The sequence below is a fragment of the Mobula birostris genome, chromosome 3, assembly GCF_030028105.1.
Source record: "Mobula birostris isolate sMobBir1 chromosome 3, sMobBir1.hap1, whole genome shotgun sequence".
Classification (NCBI taxonomy): Eukaryota; Metazoa; Chordata; class Chondrichthyes; order Myliobatiformes; family Myliobatidae; genus Mobula; species Mobula birostris.
In genome coordinates, this window is record NC_092372.1 from 197,260,175 (window position 1) to 197,284,337 (window position 24,163).

General features: G+C 40.9%; 1 protein-coding gene across 1 annotated transcript in view; it reads right to left on the minus strand.

The window, feature by feature from the left end:
• cul2 (cullin 2) overlaps positions 1 to 24,163 on the minus strand; it is a 75,255-nt gene that overhangs the window by 46,017 nt on the left and 5,075 nt on the right. Inside the window, exons 3-7 of the mRNA XM_072253988.1 lie at positions 23,781 to 23,883; positions 21,400 to 21,494; positions 20,815 to 20,920; positions 7,226 to 7,308; positions 96 to 192 (exon numbers count right to left, since the gene is read on the minus strand). Coding sequence (XP_072110089.1) covers positions 96 to 192; positions 7,226 to 7,308; positions 20,815 to 20,920; positions 21,400 to 21,494; positions 23,781 to 23,883 — 484 coding nt within the window. The remainder of the gene's footprint in view (positions 1 to 95; positions 193 to 7,225; positions 7,309 to 20,814; positions 20,921 to 21,399; positions 21,495 to 23,780; positions 23,884 to 24,163) is intronic.

Below are 24,163 nucleotides of genomic sequence, written 5' to 3' on the forward strand. Positions count from 1 at the left end.
CTGTGTACTTCACTGGCATACCCTCATTAACCCAGAAAATTCATCCATTACAATGTTTCCTAGAATTACAATCGATAATTTTGAAATTTGCTTACCTTAAGGGGAAACTTTTTCTTGTACTGTTCAACATGAACAAAGGAGTTAATAACCCCATGGATTACTTTTTGATTTAGATTTTCTCCACAACGATCACTGTCACAAAATGTTGAAAGTAAAATGTAACAAAACGTCTTTTCATATTTGTTTGGTTTCAATCCTCTACTTTAAGCACAATAGTAGTTAATCTTTAATGATAGGAGCAAATAACCATTGTGTCATACAGAGCTAGATATTGTGCTCTTCCCTTCTCTCTTCCGATACTTATACTTCAGCAGACAACTTAAGATAACACTTCACTGAGATTAAAAAGTACCACATGTGAAAACCGCCCATCTTTTTGGACAAAACATTAAGCAAAGGATTAATCTGTATCGTAAAATGTATGTTAAAAATGATTTTTGAAAGTAAAAGATGTGATTATTGATACTTCTTCCTCCATTAACATTATTACCTCACAGAATGATTACATCAAAGGAAGTGGCCAACTGACCCACTAAGCCCATTTTGACTTTACATCCCATTAGGCTCCTCAATCAAAGGGGATAACTTCACTCAACTACACTTTCCCTATTACTGAAATGCTCCAACAAACTATGGATTCACTTTCAAGAACTCTATCTCATGTTCACAATACTTTTTGCTTATCTATTTATTATTTTTTTTCTTTTTCTCTTTGCAGTTTGCTGTCTTTTACATACCAGATGAACTCCCAAGTTGGTGCGATCTTTCATTGATTTTATTATAGATTTATTAAATATTCCAAGAAAGTGAATCTGTGTTGTATATGTTGACAAAGCTGTACTTTGATAATAAACTTATTTAGAACTTATTTAAATATAGTACAGTTAATTCCTCTGTAAATAACTCATTTCAATCCATCTCCTTCCTTAGCCCCCTTTAGAATAGAGAAATTGAATCTGCCTCCACTACTAATTTATTTGTGCCTTCATCACCATAACAACTGGCAGTGTGAACATGACACTTATAGTTCTTTTGCAATCACTTTCTAAGTCCTTCCACAACTGGGAAAGCTTCCTTCTATCTACTTCACCAGTACTCTTCACGATGTTGAATAACTCTTCCAGATTCCCTTCTCGATATTCATCCAATAAAGCCCAATGCAAGCTTAAGGAATAGCACCTTACAGACTTTCCATTTTCTGGATTCAATATCAAACTTAATCATTTCAGTTAACATTTTCTCTTATCTATCCACCTGTAATATTACTTGATTTTTTTTCCTTTTTTCTCTCTCTCCCCCACTCTGCCTGATCTGTCAACTGGATGGCCTCACCAATCGCCATAGCAATACTCACCCCACTTTATCTCACAGGTCCTACTCAAGCATCCCCTCCCTCTGACAAAGTTTAATCAACTTGGATTCTCACTTTACTAGCTCTGATGAAGGGTCTTGATTTGAAATGTTAACTTTCTTTCTTTTTCCTAAGTTGTGTTCTAGCATTTGTTTTTAATTAATATTTCTAGCATCTACATTTAGAAAAAATTCATCCTTCTCTTCGCAGAGTATCAACACCCTGTCACAAACAAGAGAAAATCTGCAGATGCAGGAAATCCAAGAAACACATACAAAATGCTGGAGGAACTCAGCAGGTCAGGCAACATCTATGGAAAAGAGTAAACAGTCAACATTTCCGGCTGAGACCCTTCATAAGAATAGTTCTCGGCCCTAAATATCGACTGTTCATCCTTTTCTATAGATGCTGCCTGGCCTGCTGAGTTCCTATCAACACCCTATTCCAGGTCTATTACAATTCTCTTCACAGTTCAGTATGCTTTCATATTTTAGTATCATAGAGCTTATACACAGGCCCTATGGCCCAACTGGTACATGCCAACCAAGATACATTTCCCATGTTTGGCCCATAGCCCACTGACCTGTCCACTCCATGTACCTGTCCAAATGTCTTTTAAATGTTTTTAACATACCTGCTTCAACCACTTCCACATATGGAACGCATGGAAAAATGTCCCCCTCAGGTTCCAAATAAATGTCTTTCCTCCCACTTTAAACCTAAGTCTTCTAGTTCTTGTTTCCTAAACCCTAGGAAAAGACTCAGTGCATTCACCCTACCTATGACCCTCATGATTTTAGGCACCTCCAGAAGATTACCCCTCATTTTCCTGTGTTCTAATGTCCCAGTCTGCACAACCTCTCTCTCTACCTTAGTAACACAAAACATCTTCAGAAATCTAAGTGTATTATCTGAAGAAAAGGGACAAGTTATTCATTTCATTTTATGTTCAAAATATTCTGCTGTGTTAAATTAGAAAAATCAACTGCATTTCCTTGTAATTTATTTTATGCTAAGTGCTTCAAGATGTTTCTTGAATATGATAAAAGTTTAAATCATCGATCGGTTACTCCAATGAGCCTTTTTTGAAACATTCCTAAGGATAGGAAGACTTCTCAGCACCACTTCTTCATTTTAGATTTCAGGCCCCCATCCTTTCCCACTTCTCCAGCCACAACATTCTATCTCTATCCAGTTCATCTTTCAATTTCTGAATGAAATGGCCCCTGACTCATATTGGTATTATTCCTCCGCAGAAATTCCAAATAGTTGTTCTATAAACTGAGATCATATACACACAGCAAAACCAAAATAATAAATTACTGGATAATTCAACAAAACTCTCCTCGCAGTCAAATCCTACACTGATTCCAGCATATTCTGGAACACAGAGATCACTCCACAGTACTCTCCACAATGACAAAGTGCACGAGAATGTGCACAAGGCATATTTTCATTTTCATGTTCCTCAAGCCAAACTATGCAAATAAGATTGTCAGCTTTGAGTTTTGTTCCACCACAACTGAAACCCAGATCATTTCAAGATTCAAAGAGTTTTTTATGATGCAGGAAATGAACATTTAGCCATATTTGCTCAGACAGCTTACAAACCAATGATGTTGCTTATTATCTTTTTTATTTCAGGTAACCCACACACCCTGGTATCCTCCTCCCACAAACACACAATCATACATGCTCTCGCATGACAACCTATTTTTCTTTTCACTTTATTCAACTTTCTCTTCCCATAATGGAATTGGCTTCATCAGCCCATCATTCCCTCCCAATCTGGTTTCACCTGCTACCTACCAGCCCCTGTCCACCTCTTGCTCCCACCCAGGCTCCATCTGACTGCTATGCACTTCCCCCTCTTGTTCCACCTATTATCCAGCAGCCTCAATCCCACCACCCAACCATTCATCCATTATATACTACCAACCTTTCCTCTTCCCTCAATCCTGCTGTACGACTTCCATTTGCCTTCACAGATAATACCTGACACAATGAGTTTTTCTAGCATTATTTGTTCCATATTCCAGCATCTGCTATCTCCCACATCTTCATTTTGGCCGTAGAATTACGCCTGTGCAACAATACTATCAATCTCATTCATCCACTGTTATAGTCCTACAAACTGTTCTCCATCAGTTTCCAATCCAATCCCCTTTCGGAGCTAATGGTTGATTCTGTTTCCACCCATCTTCTAGGCAGGGAAGTCAAGATTTTAACCAAATTTAAAAAAGCTTTCTGTATTCCACATTTAATCTCTTTGCCTAAAATCTGTGTCACTTGCCCTTGAACCATTAGCTAATGGATATAGCTTGCCGTTATTTTCTCCGGCTATACTAGACACAATCTTCTTCATTCTCAGACTAAATTTCCTTCAAATCCAAATACTATCACCTCTTAATTAGTTTATCCTAACTTGGCCACATATATCATATTTCATGCAAAATAATATACAATGATCATTTATGGTCTTATTTACTCCAGCTCGTGCATTCTTCTCCATTGCTTCTTGACATCAATCTCTAGACATTCCCAATATGATTCCACTACCATTTAACCCACCTGTACCCAAAAAATAAAACAGCTCCAAGATTGGTTTCGCTTCTCATCCTAACAATGTGCCTAAATTTTATCATTGTATCCTCACAGAGTAAACTTCCATATTTCTGGAACAATACCAAGTTTCAAAGCTGCTGCACTACCATTGCCTTCTGTTGGACTCAAAGTCAATACTAGGGTGTGGATAACTTTTTCCAACTCAAAAATCACAATCTCCAGACTTTGGTTCTTAATTCCATCTCCTTCTTAATTTCGCATTCAATCCAAACCTGTGTCCAGTTTCTGTCCAGATCTTCAGATTCATTGTTCTAACCATCATCAACTCACTTCAACATGCTTCCATGAAGCATGCATCAAAAATAGTGCTTCCTATCAAATCTTACCCAGTACTCCCCTTGCCAGACTGAACTACTGTCAAACCTGTTCAAAGTTCTCCTGCCATGCCTCAACTTGCATTAAATCCATCATCCATCACAGTCACTGAGCAACCTCAAAAAAAGTTGTCCAAATAACCATGCTCAGGTACACTTCATTGCACACTGATATTCCCCACAATTTCTGCCATTTCATCTCCCAACTCATACCAGCCTACTCTTGTTGAGTCTGGAGTTATCTATTGAACTCCTTTTGCCTGGCAAATTGTAGTCCATTCACTAATGGCCCCCTCAAAATTTTCAACTTACTATTCTAGCTCACTCACTTCTATGCTGCATTTTCTACTAGAAAATGCTACAGTTCTCTCAAATACTGCCGAACATTTTTCTCTCAGCCAACATCATTGAAACAGGTTGTTGTTAATTGTTTTCTCATTGTTGTTTTCAGAGACTTATCCTGTACAATCTAAGTACCACAAAACCCGACAGTGGAACAAAGAACGCACTGTCATCAGAAAGCCCCTTATGAGCTGTTTGGTACTTCTGGACATAATGAGTCAAAAAAAGATACAAGCAGTTGGTGAGTGAGACTTAGTTTAAATCCTTGGGGACTTCTTTCTATACTAATGTGAAACATTACACCAACCAGACAATTTTATATCTGATCATGCAGCATTGAAAAGTAAGAATGACACTGCGCCAACTATCTCTTATAATATTGTTCCTTCTCCAGAGAATAATGCAAGCTTTGTCACACCTAACTGTCAAACATTCAGGCAATGACAGGGAAATATAGAAAAAGATTCTGAAGCATGGGATTTATCAAATCTTGAAAGGCAGGGTTTAACCAAAGATAGGAACATAGAGAACCTTCAGCACAATACAGGACCTTCGGCCCACAAAGCTGTGCCGAACATGTCCTTACCTGAGAAATTACTTAGTTTACCCAATGCCCTCTATTTTTCTGAGCTCCATATACCTGTCCAGGAGTCTCTTAAAAGAACCTATCGTATCTGCCTCCACCACCGTTGTTGGCAGCCTATTCCATGCACTCACCACACTCTACGTAAAAAACTTACCCCAGATATCTCCTCTGTACCTATTTCCAAGCACCTTAAAATTGTGCCCTCTCATGCGAGCCATTTCAGTCCTGGGAAAAAGCTTCTGACTATCCACATGATAAATGCCTCTCGTCATCTTATATACCTCTATCAGGTCACCTCTCATCCTCCGTTGCTCCAAGGAAAAAAGGTCGAGTTCACTCAACCTTTTCTCATAAGGCATGTTCCCCAATCTAGGCAACATCCTTGTGAATCTCCTCTGCACCCTTCTATGGTTTCCACATCCTTCCTATAGTGAGGCGACCAGAACTGAGCACAGTACTCCAAGTGGGGTCTGACCAGGGTCCGAAATAGCTGCAACATTACCTCTCGGCTCCTACACTCAATCCCACAATTGATGAAGGCCAATGCACCTTACGCTTTCTTAATCACAGAGTCCACCTGCACGGCAGCCTTGAGTGTCCTATGGACTCATCCCCAAGATCCCTCTGATCCTCCACACTGCCAAGAGTCTTACCATTAATACTATATTCTGTCATCATATTTGACCTATCAAGATATTCAGCATAGTTTTCTCAGGAAAAAATCCTGACTGACCAATTTGACTGAATCTTTCAAACAGGTCCTCCAAGAGGACCCCAACCTTGGTTTGGAAGCTTGCGTGCCTCAATGGCTCGGACAGCTTTGTTGGATGGAGTCAGGGCCTTATACTTTGGTTTTTGGCTGAGCCACGCATGCCAAATAGATCAAAGGGTAGCGGTCAGACTAAGAGTGGTCCACAGGATTTGGGGTTCAGCTCAGGGCTAATAATCCTGACTGGTCAAATAAATTGTTACAGAAATAGCCAACAGGTCCTTCTGTATCTGTGTACAACGGCATATACAGAGATAGAGGTTATTCATTGCTGCCCTAAATGCCAGCCGCATAACGGGCAGTAAGTAATTACAAACAGTTAACAAAGTGTATCAAATGAAGCAGTATGGTTGATGTAGTCTCAATGGACTTCAGTGAGGTCCTTGACAAGGTGTCTTCTGACTGGCAGATCGAAAAAGTTAGGCCCCATGGGACCCAAGCTAAATTGGTAAATTAAAATAAAAGTTGGATAGGTAGTGATGTGGTCGATGGAACCTAACTAAAGAATGTAAAGCTAAAAGGGAAATAAATAGGAAATATTGCAAGAAGCCTTCCCATAGAATTTGGGATTTAAAACCAAAAAGCATAGAGGTTCGTGGTTTAAAGTGAATTTGAGTAGGTATATAAACAAGAGAAAATTTGTAGATGCTGGAAATCCGAGCAACGCACACAAAATGCTGGAGGAACTCAGCAGGCCAGGCAGCATCTATGGAAAAAAGTACAGATGATGTGTGCTCTGGACCTGAGTCCTGCCAAAGGGTTTCCGCTTGAAACATCGACTGCACTTTTTTCCGGAGACGCTGCATGGCCTGCCGAGTTCCTCCAGCATTTTGTGTGTGTGTTGCTTTCAGAAAGAATATTTTCCTTACAGAGGCTGAATGGAATCTGGGGCATACTTGCTGAAAGGAGTGGGAGAAGCAATGACTTTCACAACATTATTGAATCTAGATGAGTACTTGAATCACCAAGGCATTGAAGGCAATGGGCCAATTGTTGAAAATTAGAATTAACGATGATGGGTACTCAATAGATGATATGGACATGATTTCTTAGCTAAATGACTCAATGATTACTGTTCCACAATTCTCCATAATTGCACTGAAGTGTAATATAAATTTGTTATTAAATAGCTGGTATAACCAATCCCAGACAATAATTTCATGTAAATAAAAACTCACTTTTTTATTTCACGAAGAAGCATTCGGATAAGGATGGTCTGTAATGGCTCAATCATCAGCTTCTTCCACATATCAAGAGCTAGCTGGAAATTAACAAGTATTGGAACAAAGCTGAAACATATCCTGTGCCCAAACATGCAGTGAACAAGAAACAAAAAGTAAGAAAATGGAGGGACCAGGAGCTATCACACTCAAAGCCAAAAGTCAACATGTAACAGACCAAATTGATCCACGAGCAAAACATTCCTAATTTTTAAAGTTTCAATATCTGATAATCTCCTTGAAAATACCGTTCCCTTGTGCTTAGAAATTCTTGAAGAAAAACAATACAAACTGAACGACTGAGAAGGGTATGACATGCAGACATAAGTGAAATTGCATCCACCATGAAGTGTGGATCATCTACCTAGCCAAAAAGGAACCATGGTTTGAACTAAATTCATTGAACGGCATTATCAAAATAAGCACCTGGTGCATGAACACCAATTTTCCAACCCTGGTCTTACAGCTATATCTGATGATGAGGTTGGTCAAAGAGGAGAAGATGGAGCAGAGACTGTCACAGGGAATGGGTGAGACTTGCATCATGAATAGCTTGACAGGTTGCTCAAGCCTCCGAAATAATTCTTGCAGCTTGGTTCTCAGAGGCATAGGACTAATGTAATGAAATTAACAAACTAGGTTTAAAATAAGCAATGAACACCGGTTCCCCATTTCAAGGGATGAATCAATTTAATATTAATGCAAATAGTCTGAGTACATTCATATTAGTTGCAATTGCCTTAGGTCCATAAATGGGCATTATAATGTTAAATCCAGACACAAAGAATGTGGCGAGTTTGTGTTAAGAAGTAACACAATGTCAACAAATATCTCAGCTGACAATGCCTCACCCACAATTAATTGTTCAAATGATCTTCAAAGCTAATTATTGTTCTATTATCAATAGATTTTTAATATTATATGCAAAAGACTATTCATAAGTCATAATATCAACAAATACATTTAAAAAATTATAGATAATAAAGTCAATAATGCTTTAGGACTACAATACATAGGAGACTGCAGCCAGCAACTCTACTAAATTTTTGTAACAGGAAGCTCTTTCATTTTAAGTTATTCTGACTAGAATAAGTTGTAGTCAAAGATCGAGACACTCTAAATCATGAGGATGGAAAAGAAATTTCTATATAGTTTTATTTAGAACACAGTCAGATATCTAAGGAAAGTACAGGCTCACGGTGGCGTGATTGTCAAAGAGCTAAGTGACTCCAAACCAAAAGGTCCCACATATATGGGTCCCATTTAGAAGGTTATGCTAAAACAAAAAGAACGGGAGAGAATGAAAATACCATTGTTCAGATGGCTTCCCAAGGAATATTAGGATGGAGTGACCGAAAGGTGGATGTAGTGCATGATGAGAAACGACACAGAAGCAGCAGAGCAAGGGGATTGTGTAGTTCGAGAGACAATGCCCTCTACAGCCCTGAATTGGAATCAAGAAGGGTGTGCTCTAGGCATGGGATATCGCAAACCACGTGGCAATTATTTTGAAGTAGTTGAGTTAATGGTAAATCCAACTATCAAGATTAATGCTGGAACAAATTATATAAAAAGACACATGAATCAAATGCTGGAACCTAAATTAAAAGGACCCGAAGCATATATTCTAGATCAGGGGTTTCCAACCTTTTTTTTAATGCCAATGAGATTTACCATTAACTGAGGGGATCCCAAGGTTGGGAATCCTTGCTCTAGATTATTAGTTGGGCATTAGACTAACCAGATACTGTGATGAAAAAACATTCAAGAAAGTAAAAAAAAAAGGTTCAAAGATCCAATTTAATGTCAGAGAAATGTATACAATATACATCCTGAGATGCTTTTTCTTCGCAAACATTCACGAAAACAGAGAAGTGCCCCAAAGAATGAACAACAGTTAAATGTGAGAACCCCAAAGTCTTCCCCCCAGCTTCCCCCTCCCACGCGTAAGTGGCCACGAGCAACAATCCCCCTTCCCCCCCACTGGCAAAAAACTAGTACAAAACCTTTTTCTGGGATAAGAGTGCTGCTGAAGCTGTACTAATAAGATGGGCTCTAAGCTGAACCAGAGTGGGATTTGTGTACTGACAGATAGGGTAAGCAGAGAGCTCAGACCAGCTAAAAACTGGCAAAACAAAAATATACAGGAAAAGTGTATACTTGAAGGAATGAAATTAACTTACATATACCATGAGGTAGGAACACAATTAGGGACATAAACTTTCAAGGAATAAATGGAGCTGGAGTATTGAAGGAGAACTACAATAAGATTTCCATAAAAAAAAACAATGTGCAAACAACAGCAAGATCCCGAGACGTCATAAAGAATGAGATGCAGTAGGGATTCCTAACAAGTATCAGCAAGGAAAAAGACTAATTTTACATATCACATGATGCAATCTATTTAATGGAAACCAATAAAATGCTTTAGTTGTTATTCTTCATGATGATAGCATAATGCAGTGAAAAGTACAGCACTTCCAGGGTTTTCTCACTTGACAAATAAATAAACAATGACATGACAAATAAACAAGAGAAAAATCAAAAACAAGAAGATATTTTGCTCCCTTATTCGACATCTTGAATGCATTCCCAACAATTAGATTGTCAATGGGCCAGTGATAAAAGGGGTCAATGTGATATACAGAAATGTTGCTGATAGTGTTGTGCCAGAAACTGACATAAACAGGAAGCTAGCCTTTAGCAACTAAGGTGCTGGGAACCCAGTGTGAACTTCTACTCAACCTCCTGATTGTACACAGGTGTGTCTTTCTTTTTGGCTGTGTTGTTCTGCCCACATTAGAGATATCTGTGTGGTAACAAGCTCAATAGCATTGAGTTCTTTACACAACACAAAGCACGAGGTTTGGGAGAGTTAGGGAAACAGTAAGATCCATCACATTCAGCAGGCAGAAAAGCTCGAGACTAAAAGAGACTGTAGTGTCTTCCCCTTTCCTTCTTAGTCCTGAAGAAGGTTCTCGGCCTGAAGCAAGTGTTTCTTCATTTCCATAGATGCTGCCTGGTCTGCTGAGTTCCTCCAGCATTTTGTATGTTGCCATAGAATTGGAGCAGTTTGTCAATAGCACAGAATAAGTGCTGCCTGAAGCTGCAAAAAGGATCATGGTTGGCGTGTTGCCTCCCAGATGCAAGAGTCAGAGATGTCTCCAAGTGGCAGCAGGGCACTCTGGAAGAGGAGGGTGAACAGCCAGTTGTCATGCTGCCTGTTGGTAGCAACGATATAGGGAAAAAGCAGGAGGCGACCCTACAAGCCAAATTTAGGGAGCTAGGACATATGTCAAAAAGGAGTACCTCATAGGTAATAATCTCAGGATCAATACCTCTGCCACATGCTCGTCAAAATAGAACTACACCATACTTAGGATGAATATGTGGCTTCAGCAGTGGTGCAGCTTCAGATTCTTGAAGCATTGGAAATGGCTCTGGGGGAGTTGAAGCCAGGACAAACCAGATGGTCTACACCTGGAGAGGTCTGCAATCAATATCCTAGGGGCAACACACACAAAATGCTGGAGGAAATCAGCAGGGCAGGCAGCTCCTATGGAAAAGAATGCAGTTCACATTTCAGGCCAAGACTCTTCAGCAGGACATGTCAACTTGGCCTGAAACTTAGACTGTACAGGTGAGGTGTCCCCCGCTTTTCGAACATCCGCTTTACGAAACCTCGCTGTTATGAAATACCTATATTAGTTCCCTGTTTTCGCTAACAGAAGGTGTTTTCACTGTTACGAAAAAAAGCAGCACGCGAGAAAAGCAGCGTGCGATAAACGGCAGCACGCGCCCCGAGCAGCCGCTCTCCCCAGGATTCGGAAAGGCATGCTCGCCGGCATTGTTCAAATACGTGCCTGTGAGCAGCCGTTAGCAAGATGAGTTCTAAGGAGTTGGAAAAGCGTAAGGGTGTTACACTTAGCGTAAAACTAGTCATAATTAAGCATTTCGATCGTGGTGAACTAAGTAAGGACAAAGTGAGGAAGCTGATGAAGTAAGGACAAAGTGAGCTTGTGGAAGCTGACGAAGACGATGCTGAAGAGGTTTTGGCATCCCATGACCAAGAACTGATAGATGAAGAGCTGATGCAATTGGAAGAGGAAGGGATAACAATCGGAACCGAATGCAGTAGCGAAAGTGAAGCAACTACGTGAGATTTTTGCTGCAATGATAAAGTACGACTTTAATTTTGAAAGGGTACGTAGGTTTAGGGGATATTTGCAGGATGGTTTGAGTGCTTACAACGAACTGTATGGTAGAAAAATGCGCGAGGCTCAGCAGTCAAGCAAGCCTTCCACATCAGCCACAGCAGACGACGAACCTCGACCTTCGACATCAAGGCGGGCAATCATAGGAGAAGGTGAGCTGCCTGCCCTAATGGAAACAGATGACACCCCAGTGTCCCACCACCCCAGCCCTCAGGCTGCGGACAGATACCAATTCACGGAGAATGCAGCGGTAGCCAGGAGGCACACAGCACATCTTTAAGAAAAAAGCCCAAATAAACATGCTAATTAATTAGGTGCCGCCCGACACGTAATTGTCGGCCCAGATCAGAGGCGATGCAATCGGCAATCGCCTCTGATCTGGGCTGACATTTACGTGTCGGGCGGCACCTAATTAATTAGCATGTTTATTTCGGCTTTTTTCTTAAAGATGTGCTGGATGCCTCCCGGCTACTGCTGTACCCCTGCATTCTTCACGGCAATGTATCGGTCGGCGGCCCGGAGGATGGGGGCCACTGCACCACCCCAACCTGCGACGACTGAGTCTGACACACCATCATAAGTGTGCTCGCTGTCTTCCTGATTCCCGTAAGTGATTCTACTTTATATAGGCTGTGTATTTTTATGTGTTATTTGGTATGATTTGGCAGCTTCATAGTTTAAGGGTTACTGGAGAGCGTGTTTTTGCCAACAGTGCCTGCGTGAGATTTTCTGCCCAGAGCGCTTGTGTGAGATTTTCGCTACAGAGATCTGTGTAGGCAATCGTTGCAGAGAAGTATTTCTACTTTATATAGGCTGTGTATTTAACATACCATTCCTGCTTTTACTATATGTTACTTTTATTTTAGGTTTTATGTGTTATTTGGCATGATTTGGTGGGTTATTTTTGGGTCTGCGAATCCTCACAAAATTTTCCCATATAAATAAATGGTAATTGCTTCTTCGCTTTACGACATTCCTGTTTACGAACTGTTTCATAGGAGTGCTCTACCTTCGGATGGCGGGGGAAACCTGTACTCTTTTCTATAGGTGCTGTGTTCCTCCAGCATTTTGTGTGTGTTGCTTGGGTTTCCAGCATCTGCAGCTTTTCTCTTGTTTGTCATATGCTCGGGGAATTGTTTGCTAATGCTGTTGGGGAGGGAGTATGGCAGGGGGACTAGAATCCAGGCAGAACAACACAGGGAAGCAATGCAAAGAGTAAAGTTAAGAGTCGAGTACAGAAAAGTCAAATCCAAAGGACACAAGTTTATTATAGTCCGTGAGCCAGGGCCCCAAATTTGGGCCACCAGTACCATCTGGGGGGAATAAGTCTGATAGTGATTTTTGGCAAGGTACACACCTCTAGTGCTAGAAAATATGTGATAGCATTGCAGTGGTGGTAGCTTTCTGTGCTCTGTGCGGGATGATCAAATCATTCTTAGACCATGTGTGGACAGATCGTGTCTAACAAGCCTGATAGAGTTCTTTGAGGAGGTGAGCAGGCATATAGATGAGGGTAGTGCAGTGGACGTGATTTATATGGATTTTAGTAAAGCATTTGACAAGGTTCCACACCGTAGGCTTATTCAGAAAGTCAGAAGGCATGGGATCCAGGGAAGTTTGGCCAGGTGGATTCAGAATTGGCTTGCCTGCAGAAGGCAGAGGGTTGTGGTGGAGGGAGTACATTCAGATTGGAGGATTATGACTAGTGGTATCCCACAAGGATCTGTTCTGGGACCTCTACTTTTCGTGATTTTTATTAACGACCTGGATGTGAGGGTAGAAGGGTGGCTTGGCAAGTTTGCAGACGACACAAAGGTTGGTGGTGTTGTAGGTAGTGTAGGGGATTGTCAAAGATTGCAGAGAGACATTGATAGGATGCAGAAGTGGGCTGAGAAGTGGCAGATGGAGTTCAACCCGGAGAAGTGTGAGGTGGTACACTTTGGAAGGACAAACTCCAAGGCAGAGTACAAAGTAAATGGCAGGATACTTGGTAGTGTGGAGGAGCAGAGGGATCTGGGGGTACATGTCCACAGATCCCTGAAAGTTGCCTCACAGGTGGATAGGGTAGTTAAGAAAGCTTATGGGGTGTTAGCTTTCATAAGTCGAGGGCTAGAGTTTAAGAGTCGCGAGGTAATGATGCAGCTCTATAAAAACCTGGGTAGGCCACACTTGGAGTACTGCGTCCAGTTCTGGTCGCCTCACTATAGGAAGGATGTGGAAGCATTGGAAAGGGTACAGAGGAGATCTACCAGGATGCTGCCTGGTTTAGAGAGTATGCATTATGATCAGTGATTAAGGGAGCTAGGGCTTTACTCTTTGGAGAGGAGGAGGATGAGAGGAGACATGATAGAGGTAGACATGATAAGAGGAATAGATAGAGTGGATAGCCAGCGCCTCTTCCCCAGGGCACCACTGCTCAATACAAGAGACATGGCTTTAAGGTAAGGGGTGGGAAGTTCAAGGGGGATATTAGAGGAAGGTTTTTTACTCAGAGAGTGGTTGGTGCGTGGAATGCACTGACTGAGTCAGTGGTGGAGGCAGATACACTAGTGAAGTTTAAGAGACTACTAGACAGGTATATGGAGGAATTTAAGATGGGGGCTTATATGGGAGGCAGGGTTTGAGGGTCGGCACAACACTGTGGGCCAAAGAGCCTGTACTGTGCTGCACTATTCTATGTTTTATGTTCTATGTGAACGACATGGCCAGTGACTTGAACCAACAGAAGTTGAACAATCTGCTGCAAAGTCCACTCTTAGCCGAGCTGATAACCCTGTGGACAGACTTTCTGGAACACCTCGGTCACAACAATAGAGAGCTATCCACATTCTGGATATCATACATTGACATGGTAGAGAACGTAGTACTTGGGCTTCTGCGCATCTCTTGTGAGGGGGACTGGGAGTTGCACCTCCATGCTATAAGAACCATGATCCCATGGTGCTTTGCCTATGATAAGATGAATTATGCCAGGTACCTGTCCCCTTACTTTGCTCACATGATGAACCCTTCTGTGTATGAGGCCTTCAAGACAGGCCAATTCTCAGTGCAGCTGTCAAGTAACAACCCCTTCGGGCAGATCTCTATGGACCAGGCTATTGAAGCCACAGTGAACAAAGGCACACAGACTCCTGGAGGCACATCATGGCTCAGCCTGAATGCTGGAGCTATCAAGCGTTACTACATAACTGCTGAGCACCGCAGTGCATTCCTGGGACAGTTAAGGGAGATGGTGCAGGGCAACAAATCAGAGCTTTGTCATGCAGAGCTTCAGTGGCCAAGAATCCAGAAAGATGAGGAAGCAGTTTCAGCAGTGGTTAGCCTCACACATGAATGGGTCAACCCATTTGCAGAGAAAAAGGACCTCATTAGCATCTCTACGGCAAAGACAGCCACCAAAGACATTGCCTCCAACCTGATGAAGGCATATGAGATCGGTGAACAATGCTATGCAACCTTCAAGGATGAGGGACTAGAGAAAGACCCACCAGCAAAGAAATTCTATGACCCAATGAAAACCAACAAGCTGAAAATATTCAGTGATATGTGTAAGAAGAGAGAAATGAAATTAAATGGGAGGGTGATCATCTTGAAAGCAGACAGGTCTTTGTTTGGACGCATCATAGTGATGGCACAAGGGCACAGTCTACGTATGGAGGATATCCTTTCTCATCCCCTTGGACCATTGCCCTGCGCCCTGTCCACATCAGAAGGATTGCTGAGAAAGACAAGTAAAGCTACATTAGCCACAACCTTGCAGAAAAGTGTAGCAGTAGAAGAGCAACTCCCAGGAAACTCTGCTACAGTGGTTGATGGAATGAACTTGGACCAAAGAGAGAAAGGTGATCAAGCTACTTTCAGAGATGTTGCCACAACAAGTCTGGGTATGGCTCTGAGGGAAGGCAGTCAGAGTAGCAGAACAGATGTCGTGTTCAACACATACAAGGAGAACTCTATTAAGAATAGGGGACCGTGCACAATTCTAATTTGATGGAGACAGACGTGAGTGCATAGCGGAACATCTGGAAAACTTCTGAAATGTCTGCTTTGCTACCGCTGCTACTGTGTGGTAACCAGAATCTCTGCAGCTGAAGGCCTCGAAATCCTCAGCTTTGCGTGTTTCAACGGCCGGGGAGAGGTTGAAGGCGCTCGGCAGAGGATGGCGCTCGGGAGGCTGTATCGGAGAGGCTGCTCGGAAGCTCGGAGTTTTCGGATGGATGGACTCAGTGTTGGCTGCGGTCGGCTGCTTCCAAGGTATCGGCAAGCTGACGGTGCCTGGAGGTTTATGGCAGGGAGTTTCTCCCTTTTGCCGCCGCTATCGGGGACTCGGGAGTCGATCGACTCGGGGACTTTGAGACTATTTTTTTTTACTGTGCCCATGGACTGTTCTTCATCAAATTATGGTATTGCTTTGCACTGCTGCAACTATATGTTATAATTATGTGGTTTTGTCAGTGTTAGTCTTTGGTCTGTCTTGTTTTCTGTGATATCACGCCAGAGAAACATTGTATCATTTCTTAATGCATGTATGCATTTCTGAATGACAATAAAAGAGGACTGAGTGTTCTCATAATCTAATCTAATAGTGAAAGATCTCTACGGGGTGAAGAGACTAGTCATGAGTTGCAAGGTATCACAGGCACACAGATGGTGAGGTAGTGGAGGAGCTTCCTGACCAAATTCAGTTACAAAAATAGTCTCATTGGCTTCATAGTCCATGAATGGAGGAAGGCGGAGTACAGAGCAAAGCTACAGGAGAAGATTCTGTATACAACTGTGATTGACAAATGTTACAGAATCACATCTCAAGACAGCGAGGTGTCAGCTCTTCAGTGTCAACAAGAAACAGATGGCCGCCTACTTCTCCATGCTGCCCATGCCACAAGAGAGGGATACCAATCTGTAGTGATCTGCTCAGAAGACACAGATGTCTTTATCATGTCTTTAGCATTTCGTGACAAGATTGAGGCCCCATTGTTCCGGAAATGTGGCACTAGAACCCATACAAGGCTTGTAGACATCAGGAAGGTTGCTGCCACTGTTGGCATAGAGGTTTGTAGGGCTCTCATTGGGTTGCACGCATATACAGGATGTGACACTGTAAGCGCTTTTGAAGGCAAAGGGAAGACAAGTGCCCGAAAACTTCTGACCAACAACAGGGAAACTCAGGACACATTCTTAAGAGTTATGGAAGTATGGAAAGCAGCCTTTGATTAAATATATACATTTTACAACCAAATGGGGCCTAAGTTATATGGCCGTGTGGAACCCCACATTTGAATTATTGTACTGTAATTCTATATGCTATGACAAAAGCTTAAGATTGCTTTGATTTGATACAATACGGAAAATATCATGACATTGATAAAACTCCAGAAATCTCTCCAAATGAGGCTTTTTTACCTTTTTGGGGAGGGGGGAACATTTTCTGCTATACTGATGTTAATACAGAATATATACAAAAAGTGATAACTTATTTGAAGTAATAAAGCGACCACTGGTGCAATGCTATCCCATATTTTCTAACTCTAGAGATGTATATCTTGCCAAAAATCACTATGAGCATTGTTCCCCTCAGATGGTACCGATCAACCCTACCGGCTCACGGACTATTAGATTCTAAAAGGATAATGAGAGTAAGGGCACTTAATCTGAATACCCGTAAGTGTTCAAAATAAGGTCAGTGAACTTGTATCCTAAATTCAAAATCACACAAATCAGTGCAAAGGGGTATGATTTAGTGGCCATTACAGAACATAGTACTGTAATGGTTGTGTTCTTAATTAAGGACGAGACCAGGGCGATTCATGAGAGATGATACAAGATCTAAGGAAAAAAATGTCAAGTCCATGTAGGTAGGGATTAGGAATAATAAAAGGAAAAAGCAAAGTTGTCTATAGGTCACTGAATCATAACATTGCAGTGACACAAGCAACAAACCAAGAAATATCTGCTGTATGTAAGAATGGAACAGCAGTTGTCATGGGAGACTTTAATTTGCACACAAATTGGGTGAACAAGTCAGTTGAGGCACTCTTCAGGTGGACTTCATAAAATGCATCGATGATAGCTTTCTTGATGAGCATGCTAGTGAACTTGCAAGGGAAAATGCTAACATAGATCTGGCCCTGTGCAATGGGATAGGTAAAATTAAGGATCTTCTACTTAAGGATTCTTATGGAAAGAGTGATCACAGTATAAACGGATTTCTTACACAAATGACGGGTGCAATAGCTGGATCAAAAATCAGTGTGTTACATCTGACTAACGGAGACCACAACAGGATGAAGGCTGGTAAACATAACACAGGCTATATGATGAGACAGTTGAACAACAGTGTTAGACTTTTAAAGAGAGTTTTCACAGGGCCCAACAAGTGTACATTCCAGTTAAAAGCAAAGGTAGTAATGGTAGTGAGAGCCAGCCAGCCTTGGATAACAATGGAAATAAAAGGAGGCATCAAGCTAAAAGCTTATGCATACAAAGTCATCAATAATGGGAAACTAGAAGATTGGGAAAACCTTTAAAAGCAACAAAAAAAAACACAAATCAAACAATAAGGAAAGAGAAGACACAATAAAAGTGAACTTACATTAAATATAAGAACTTAGGGCAGAAGCTGTTATAAATTAAATGAGGCAGAAAAGAGTGGCTAAGGTGAAAGTAGGTCCCTTGGAAGATGAGAAGGGGATATTAATATTGAGTACTGTGGAAACAGTCAAAGCTTCAAACGACTATCTTGCATCAATCTTCATGTTGGAGGTTGTCTAACATGCAAAGAGATATGTTAAGGATGTGATGGGAGGTGAGGATCTCAATACAACCAATATCACTGAAGAGGCAGTGATGAGCAAACTAATGGACCTAAAGGCAGACATGTCCCCGGTCCAAATGGGATGTATCCCAGGATACTGAAAGAAATGGAAGTTATAGCAGATGCATTTGTGATAGTTTACCAAAATTCTCTGGACCGTGGACAGGGCCCACCAGATCGGAAGGCAGCGAATGTTATATCACTGTTTAAAGAAGCAGGTAGGTATAAAGTGGGTAACTATAGATCAGTTAGCTTAACATCTGTACTTGTGAAAATGCTGGAAGATATAATACTTTTCCCAGAGCAATGAATCCAGAGAATTTCCTGGCCAGGGAAGCAGAGAGGCCATCTCATTAAATGTATTTAAGAAACAGTTTGATAGATTTTTGCATTGAAGGAAAATAAGGGTTAATGGGAAAAGGCAGGAGTCCACAGCCAAATCAGCCTTGATTTGATTGAATGACAGAGAAGATTCAATGGGCTAGATGGCCTACTCCTGCTTCTATTTCTTATGTTAGTTCCATATCCAGTAGAAACCATTGCTCTTCCTCTATCATTTACTTCTGAATCTAAATTAATGATTTGGGTACAAATATAAAAGGGTATGATAAGTAAATTTGCAGAAGACATGAAAATTAGTGTTGCTTTGATAGCAAGGAGGATAACTGTAGACTGTGGGAAGATGGTGATCACTTGGTAAGATGGGTACAGCAATAGTGGGTGGAATTGAAGTTTAAGGTGATGCACTTTGGGAGGCCAAACAAGGATAAGATCTACACAATGAATGGCGAAGCCTTTTCGAGATTCAGAAGTTATTAATTAGTTGTTATTATTAAGGCATTAATTCCAACAAAAACAATCCTTCAGTCAAACATGTTCTAATGCACATTGCGAGCAGTAATCAGTTTTGAAATTGAAAGGACAGTTCTACAGAGCAATGGTCCACAGTTGGATACTGGCTGCTGAAGAGATATGGTTTGTAAACTGACCTGACCATGGAACGTTCTCGTATGCATCAGCCACACGCAAGACAAAGGGATACGTTAACTGGCCTACATCCAACTAGGATCAGATGTCTGCAGTTAAGCAACTTTGAGATCAAAAAACTTCCAGAACTTCCAGAAATGTGGTCATAGGCAAATTTGCTCATCTAATATTTGGGTTATCTATATATTCATTGGGTCAGCTTTCAGAACACAAATTTTTCATGTGTGGATTCAGTCTATGAAGCTTTCAGACAATCTATATGAATTACTTTGTCCCACAAAAGGTATTTGAACATTTAGAAGTGTTTTCCAAGTTACAGTACGCTCCCATTATAAATATCTAATTCAATCAAACTGTTTGTCACAACAAAATATCAAAGTATTGTGGCCTATTGCTATTACAATTGTGCTGGATCATCTCCTTTTATCTTTTTTCTGAGAAACTTTTATGTACACATTCCACTGAAGGGGTAACTGTGGATGATGAAGGCTGGTGTCTAATAACATTTAAGAAATAGAGCATGAAGGGATGCAGGGAGAAGGTAGGAGATTGGGGCCGAGAAGAAAATTGGATCAGCCATGATGGAATGGCAGAGCAGACTCAATGGGCCAAATGGCCTAAATCTATTCCCATATCTTACGGTCTTTAGACGAAACAATCTGCAGATGCTGGAAATCCGAGCAACACACACAAAATGCTAGAAGAACTCAGCAGGCCAGTCAGCATTTACAGGAAAAAAAAGTTCACATTTCATGCTGAGACTCTTCATCAGGACTGGAAAAATAAGATCATAAGTTAGAGCAAGAAGGTTGGGGAGGGGAGGAAGAAGTACAAGGTGGTAGGTGACAGGTGAAACTGGGGGGGGGGAGGGGTGAAGTAGAGAGCTGGGAAGCTGATCGGTGAAAGAGATAAAGGGCTGGAGAAGAAAGAACATGATTGGAGAAAGTAAAAGACCATGTAAGGGAAAGGGAAAGGGGAGGAGCACCCAAGGGAGGTGTTGGGCAGATAAGGAGATGAGATGAGATGAGAGAGGGAAATGGAAACGGGATTTTAAGAAACACCTAAGAATAAGTACTTGAATTACCAAGACATAGAAGCTATGGACCATGTACTGGCAACAGTACACTTGGGTAATCAATTGCTAGTCTGGACATGAAGGCCCCATTTCTGTGCTGTATTTTGCTCTGCCTTGTTGGTTTCATTCAATATTCAAACAAAACAGCCCTTAACATAACTCTTCCATGCCCAGGCTGCAAAAGGAGGAGGATTGGGCATGGGACTAGCAACTCCAACCGATTAAAAATCCAGAGATACAGAAACTTCAAAGACCTCATCCCTGGGACAGGAAGGACCTTTGCCTAGAAGACATATGAAGTCATATGGTGAAAGTGGAAGGCAATCAACCTTCTATCAACCCAGGACAGAGACCTCTTAGTGAGCTGCTGTTGGCAGCCTATACCACAGTAAGCATGATGGACTTAAGAAGAAGCTGTCTTGTTGATCAAAAGAATATTTTATTTAGAAGAGCTTACCTCGCCTATCTCCATCAACGGCTCAATAATGTCCACTCCACCATATCCATACTGAAGATCAGCTTCTGTCAATTTGTTCTTCTTGATGAACTGTGTGTTGAGATATCTGTGGTAACAGAACAATTTTTTAAAAACGTCAGGGATTCAGCAAGGCAAGAAGACCTATCAGCAGCATTTCAAGTTAACTGCCATTTGATACCCACACCTAAAAATAAACGCATGCAAGTTTACAAATGTAATCAAGATTTCAACTCCAATTTTAAGTGTTTTTACAGCGTTCTAGTTTTTCACGACCAACGCAGATATTAAGCTGCAAAGTAAATCACAAGGATGTACGCAAGTTTGAACATTTGTTAATTCACTCTTCAAACGTCAACCAGCGAATATAGGGATTAACAAAATATATTTTAAGAACTACAATGTCAAAAACAATATAAACCATTTCCCAAGCTACTGAGTGCTCAGATTTCCACCATGTTGATAAGAATCACAATATTTATATTTTATCATCTAATGAACAATTGTCCAAAACAAATATAAGCCTTAAAATAATACAAATATATTTTAAAGAACAAATATATTTACCTATATAAACAGTCCATATAATCTGCACCTTTACTGTACTCTTCCCAATATTTATGGTACATTATCAAAATCTTTTCTTCAGAATCCAAAACTTTCTGCAAATAACAGTATATCAACAGTATCACTTCGAAGACAAAAGTACTTTGAAAGTAATGCTAGCTGAACAACCTTAATGATCTTAAAGGCATAAATCGATATTCAAATCTATGACAACTTAAATTGGAAATTAAGGATTGATGTGGAGATTTATTTATTGAGCCAAGAATTTACACACAATTGGAAGCAAGCCACATTGCGATGAAATGATACTCATAAGTGTGGAACTTTAAAGTTGCAAAAAAAAAAAGATTTTGTTTAGACTCACAAACAGGACAAAATCTGCAGATGCTGGAAATCCAAGCACACACAAAATGCTGGAGGAACTCAGTAGGCCAGGCAACATCTACGAAAAATAGTAAGCAGTCGATGTTTTGGGCCAAGACCCTTCAGCAGGACTGGAGAAAAAAAGATGATGAGTCAGAGCTTGAAGATGGGGGAAGCGGAGGGAGAATACAATGTGATAGGTGAAACTGTGAAAGGAGGTGGGGTGAGGTAAAGAGCTGAGAAGTTGATTGATGAAAGAGATACAAGGGCTAGAGAAGGGTGAATCCAATAGGAGAGGATAGAAAGCCATAGAAGAAAGAAAAAGGGGGAGGAGCCCCAAAGGGCAGTGATGGGCAGGCAAGGAGATGAAGTGAGAGAGGAAATAGAGGATGGGAAATAGATAAGGGGCAGACCATTATCGAAAGTTCAAGGAATTGATGTTCATGCCATCAGGTTGGAGTCTACCCTTACGGAATATAAGGTGTTGCTCCTCTAACCTGAGTGTGGCAGAACAAGTGCTACACCTGCCCCTACACCTCCTCTCTCACTACCATTCAGGGCCCCAAACACTCCTTCCAGGTGATACGATACTTCACCTGTGAGTCTGTTAAGGTCATCTAATATATCCGGTGCTCCCAGTGTGGCCTCTTGTATATCGGTGAGACCCGATGTAGATGGAGTGACAGCTTCACCGAGCACCTACCCTCCATCCACCAGAAAAAGTGGGATCTCTCAGTGGCCACCCATTTTAATTCCACTTTCCATTAAGACATGTCCATCCATTGCCTCCTCTACTGTCGCAATGAGGCCACACTCACGTTGAACGAGCAACACTTTATGTCCTGTCTGGTGTAGCCTCCAACTTGATGGTACGAACAATGATTTCTCGAACTTCTGATAATAACCCCCCACCTTCTCTATTCCACATCCCCCTTTTCCCTCTGCCCTCTCACCTTAACTCCTTGCCTCCCACCTTCACCTAGCACCTTGTGTTTCTTCCTCCACTCCCCCCACCTTCTAACTCTGACTCATCTTGTTTTCCTCCAGCCCTGATGAAGGATCTCAACCCAAAATGGTCCACTGCACTTTTTTCTACAGATGCTGAGTTCCTCCTGCGCTTTGTGTGTGTTGCTTTTCTTTAGATCTGTCATTTTCTGAGATATTTATTCCCAAAGTTAGCTTGAGATTTGGACTAATTATCCAAATTTAACGTTTTCCAAAAGTTAAGGTGAAAAGTAATTGTTTTTAACAGAAGCAAAATTTTCAGCAATGGATCCATCAAAAAAATTGGTACTTGTGGATGCACAGAGGGCACTGAAAGTACACAAAGTTCAAAGTTAAAACTGCTTAAGAGTAATGGTTCAATGTTTTACACTAAATAACAGTGAGTGTAATTTCATCTAAAAACTTTGCCTCATTGGGTATTTTCCATGAAAGCTCTCTACCAATATGAACCTGGACCAGCAATGATAGTCAATTTTCATCCTTCGTCACAAAAGAATGGGTCAAGTGAAGGAAATCATACCAAATACTCCACATTCTGATTAAATCAACTACTTCAACATAATATGAGGGCTAATCTGTATGATTTGGGATGAAATGGGGCACAATAATAATAAAATTGAGGAAATGTGAGATGATCCTAAAATTACTATCACTCGTAAGATATTCCAAACGTTAAAACCAATTTAACAGGGAAATTTGTTGGAAGCACGCTGTTGAACAGGTCTGCATGAATTGTGGTTTAAGTGCCGACACGTAGTTGAATACCTTGATCAAAATCTTATAATGTATTTGTCTGTGCAACACATTCAATAAGGTTGAATAATTTATGCTGCCACTTTTACCATCTTAACAGTTTTCCCTTCACTATCTTTCACAACTATTCACGATTATTGATCACCTGTAAAGATTAAATAATATGCAGAGAATTTCAATTCCTTTCTGGATCTGCATTTCAGTTGCTGACTGCAGCATGTAAAAGTCTACATTAAATGGCTTGGAAGTAAAAGGTATACCTTGTATAGAAGTTGGACGTGATTTTCCAGAAAGATTTTTGTTTCTGTGTAGAGTCGCTCTCCCAGAGGTTCTGGGTAGGCCACACACAAAGCATATATGTCTCTGAGCAGAATATTAAGGGCCTTTATGAAATCAACGATGATGGGATATATTAAAAAGGATAAAAATAAAACTTTTAGAAGTCTCAAAGTGTTCAACATTAAGTGGTGAATAACTTCTAAATGCTGTTTTCAGAATAGTGTTGAACTGTCCATTTTTTCAGTTTTGGTAATGATATGCCCATGATCATTTGGAAGTATCAGATGACAGAATTTGATGAAAAATCAGAATTATAGCCTATCTGAAAATTATCATGCAATACATATATTAAATTGGCACAGAT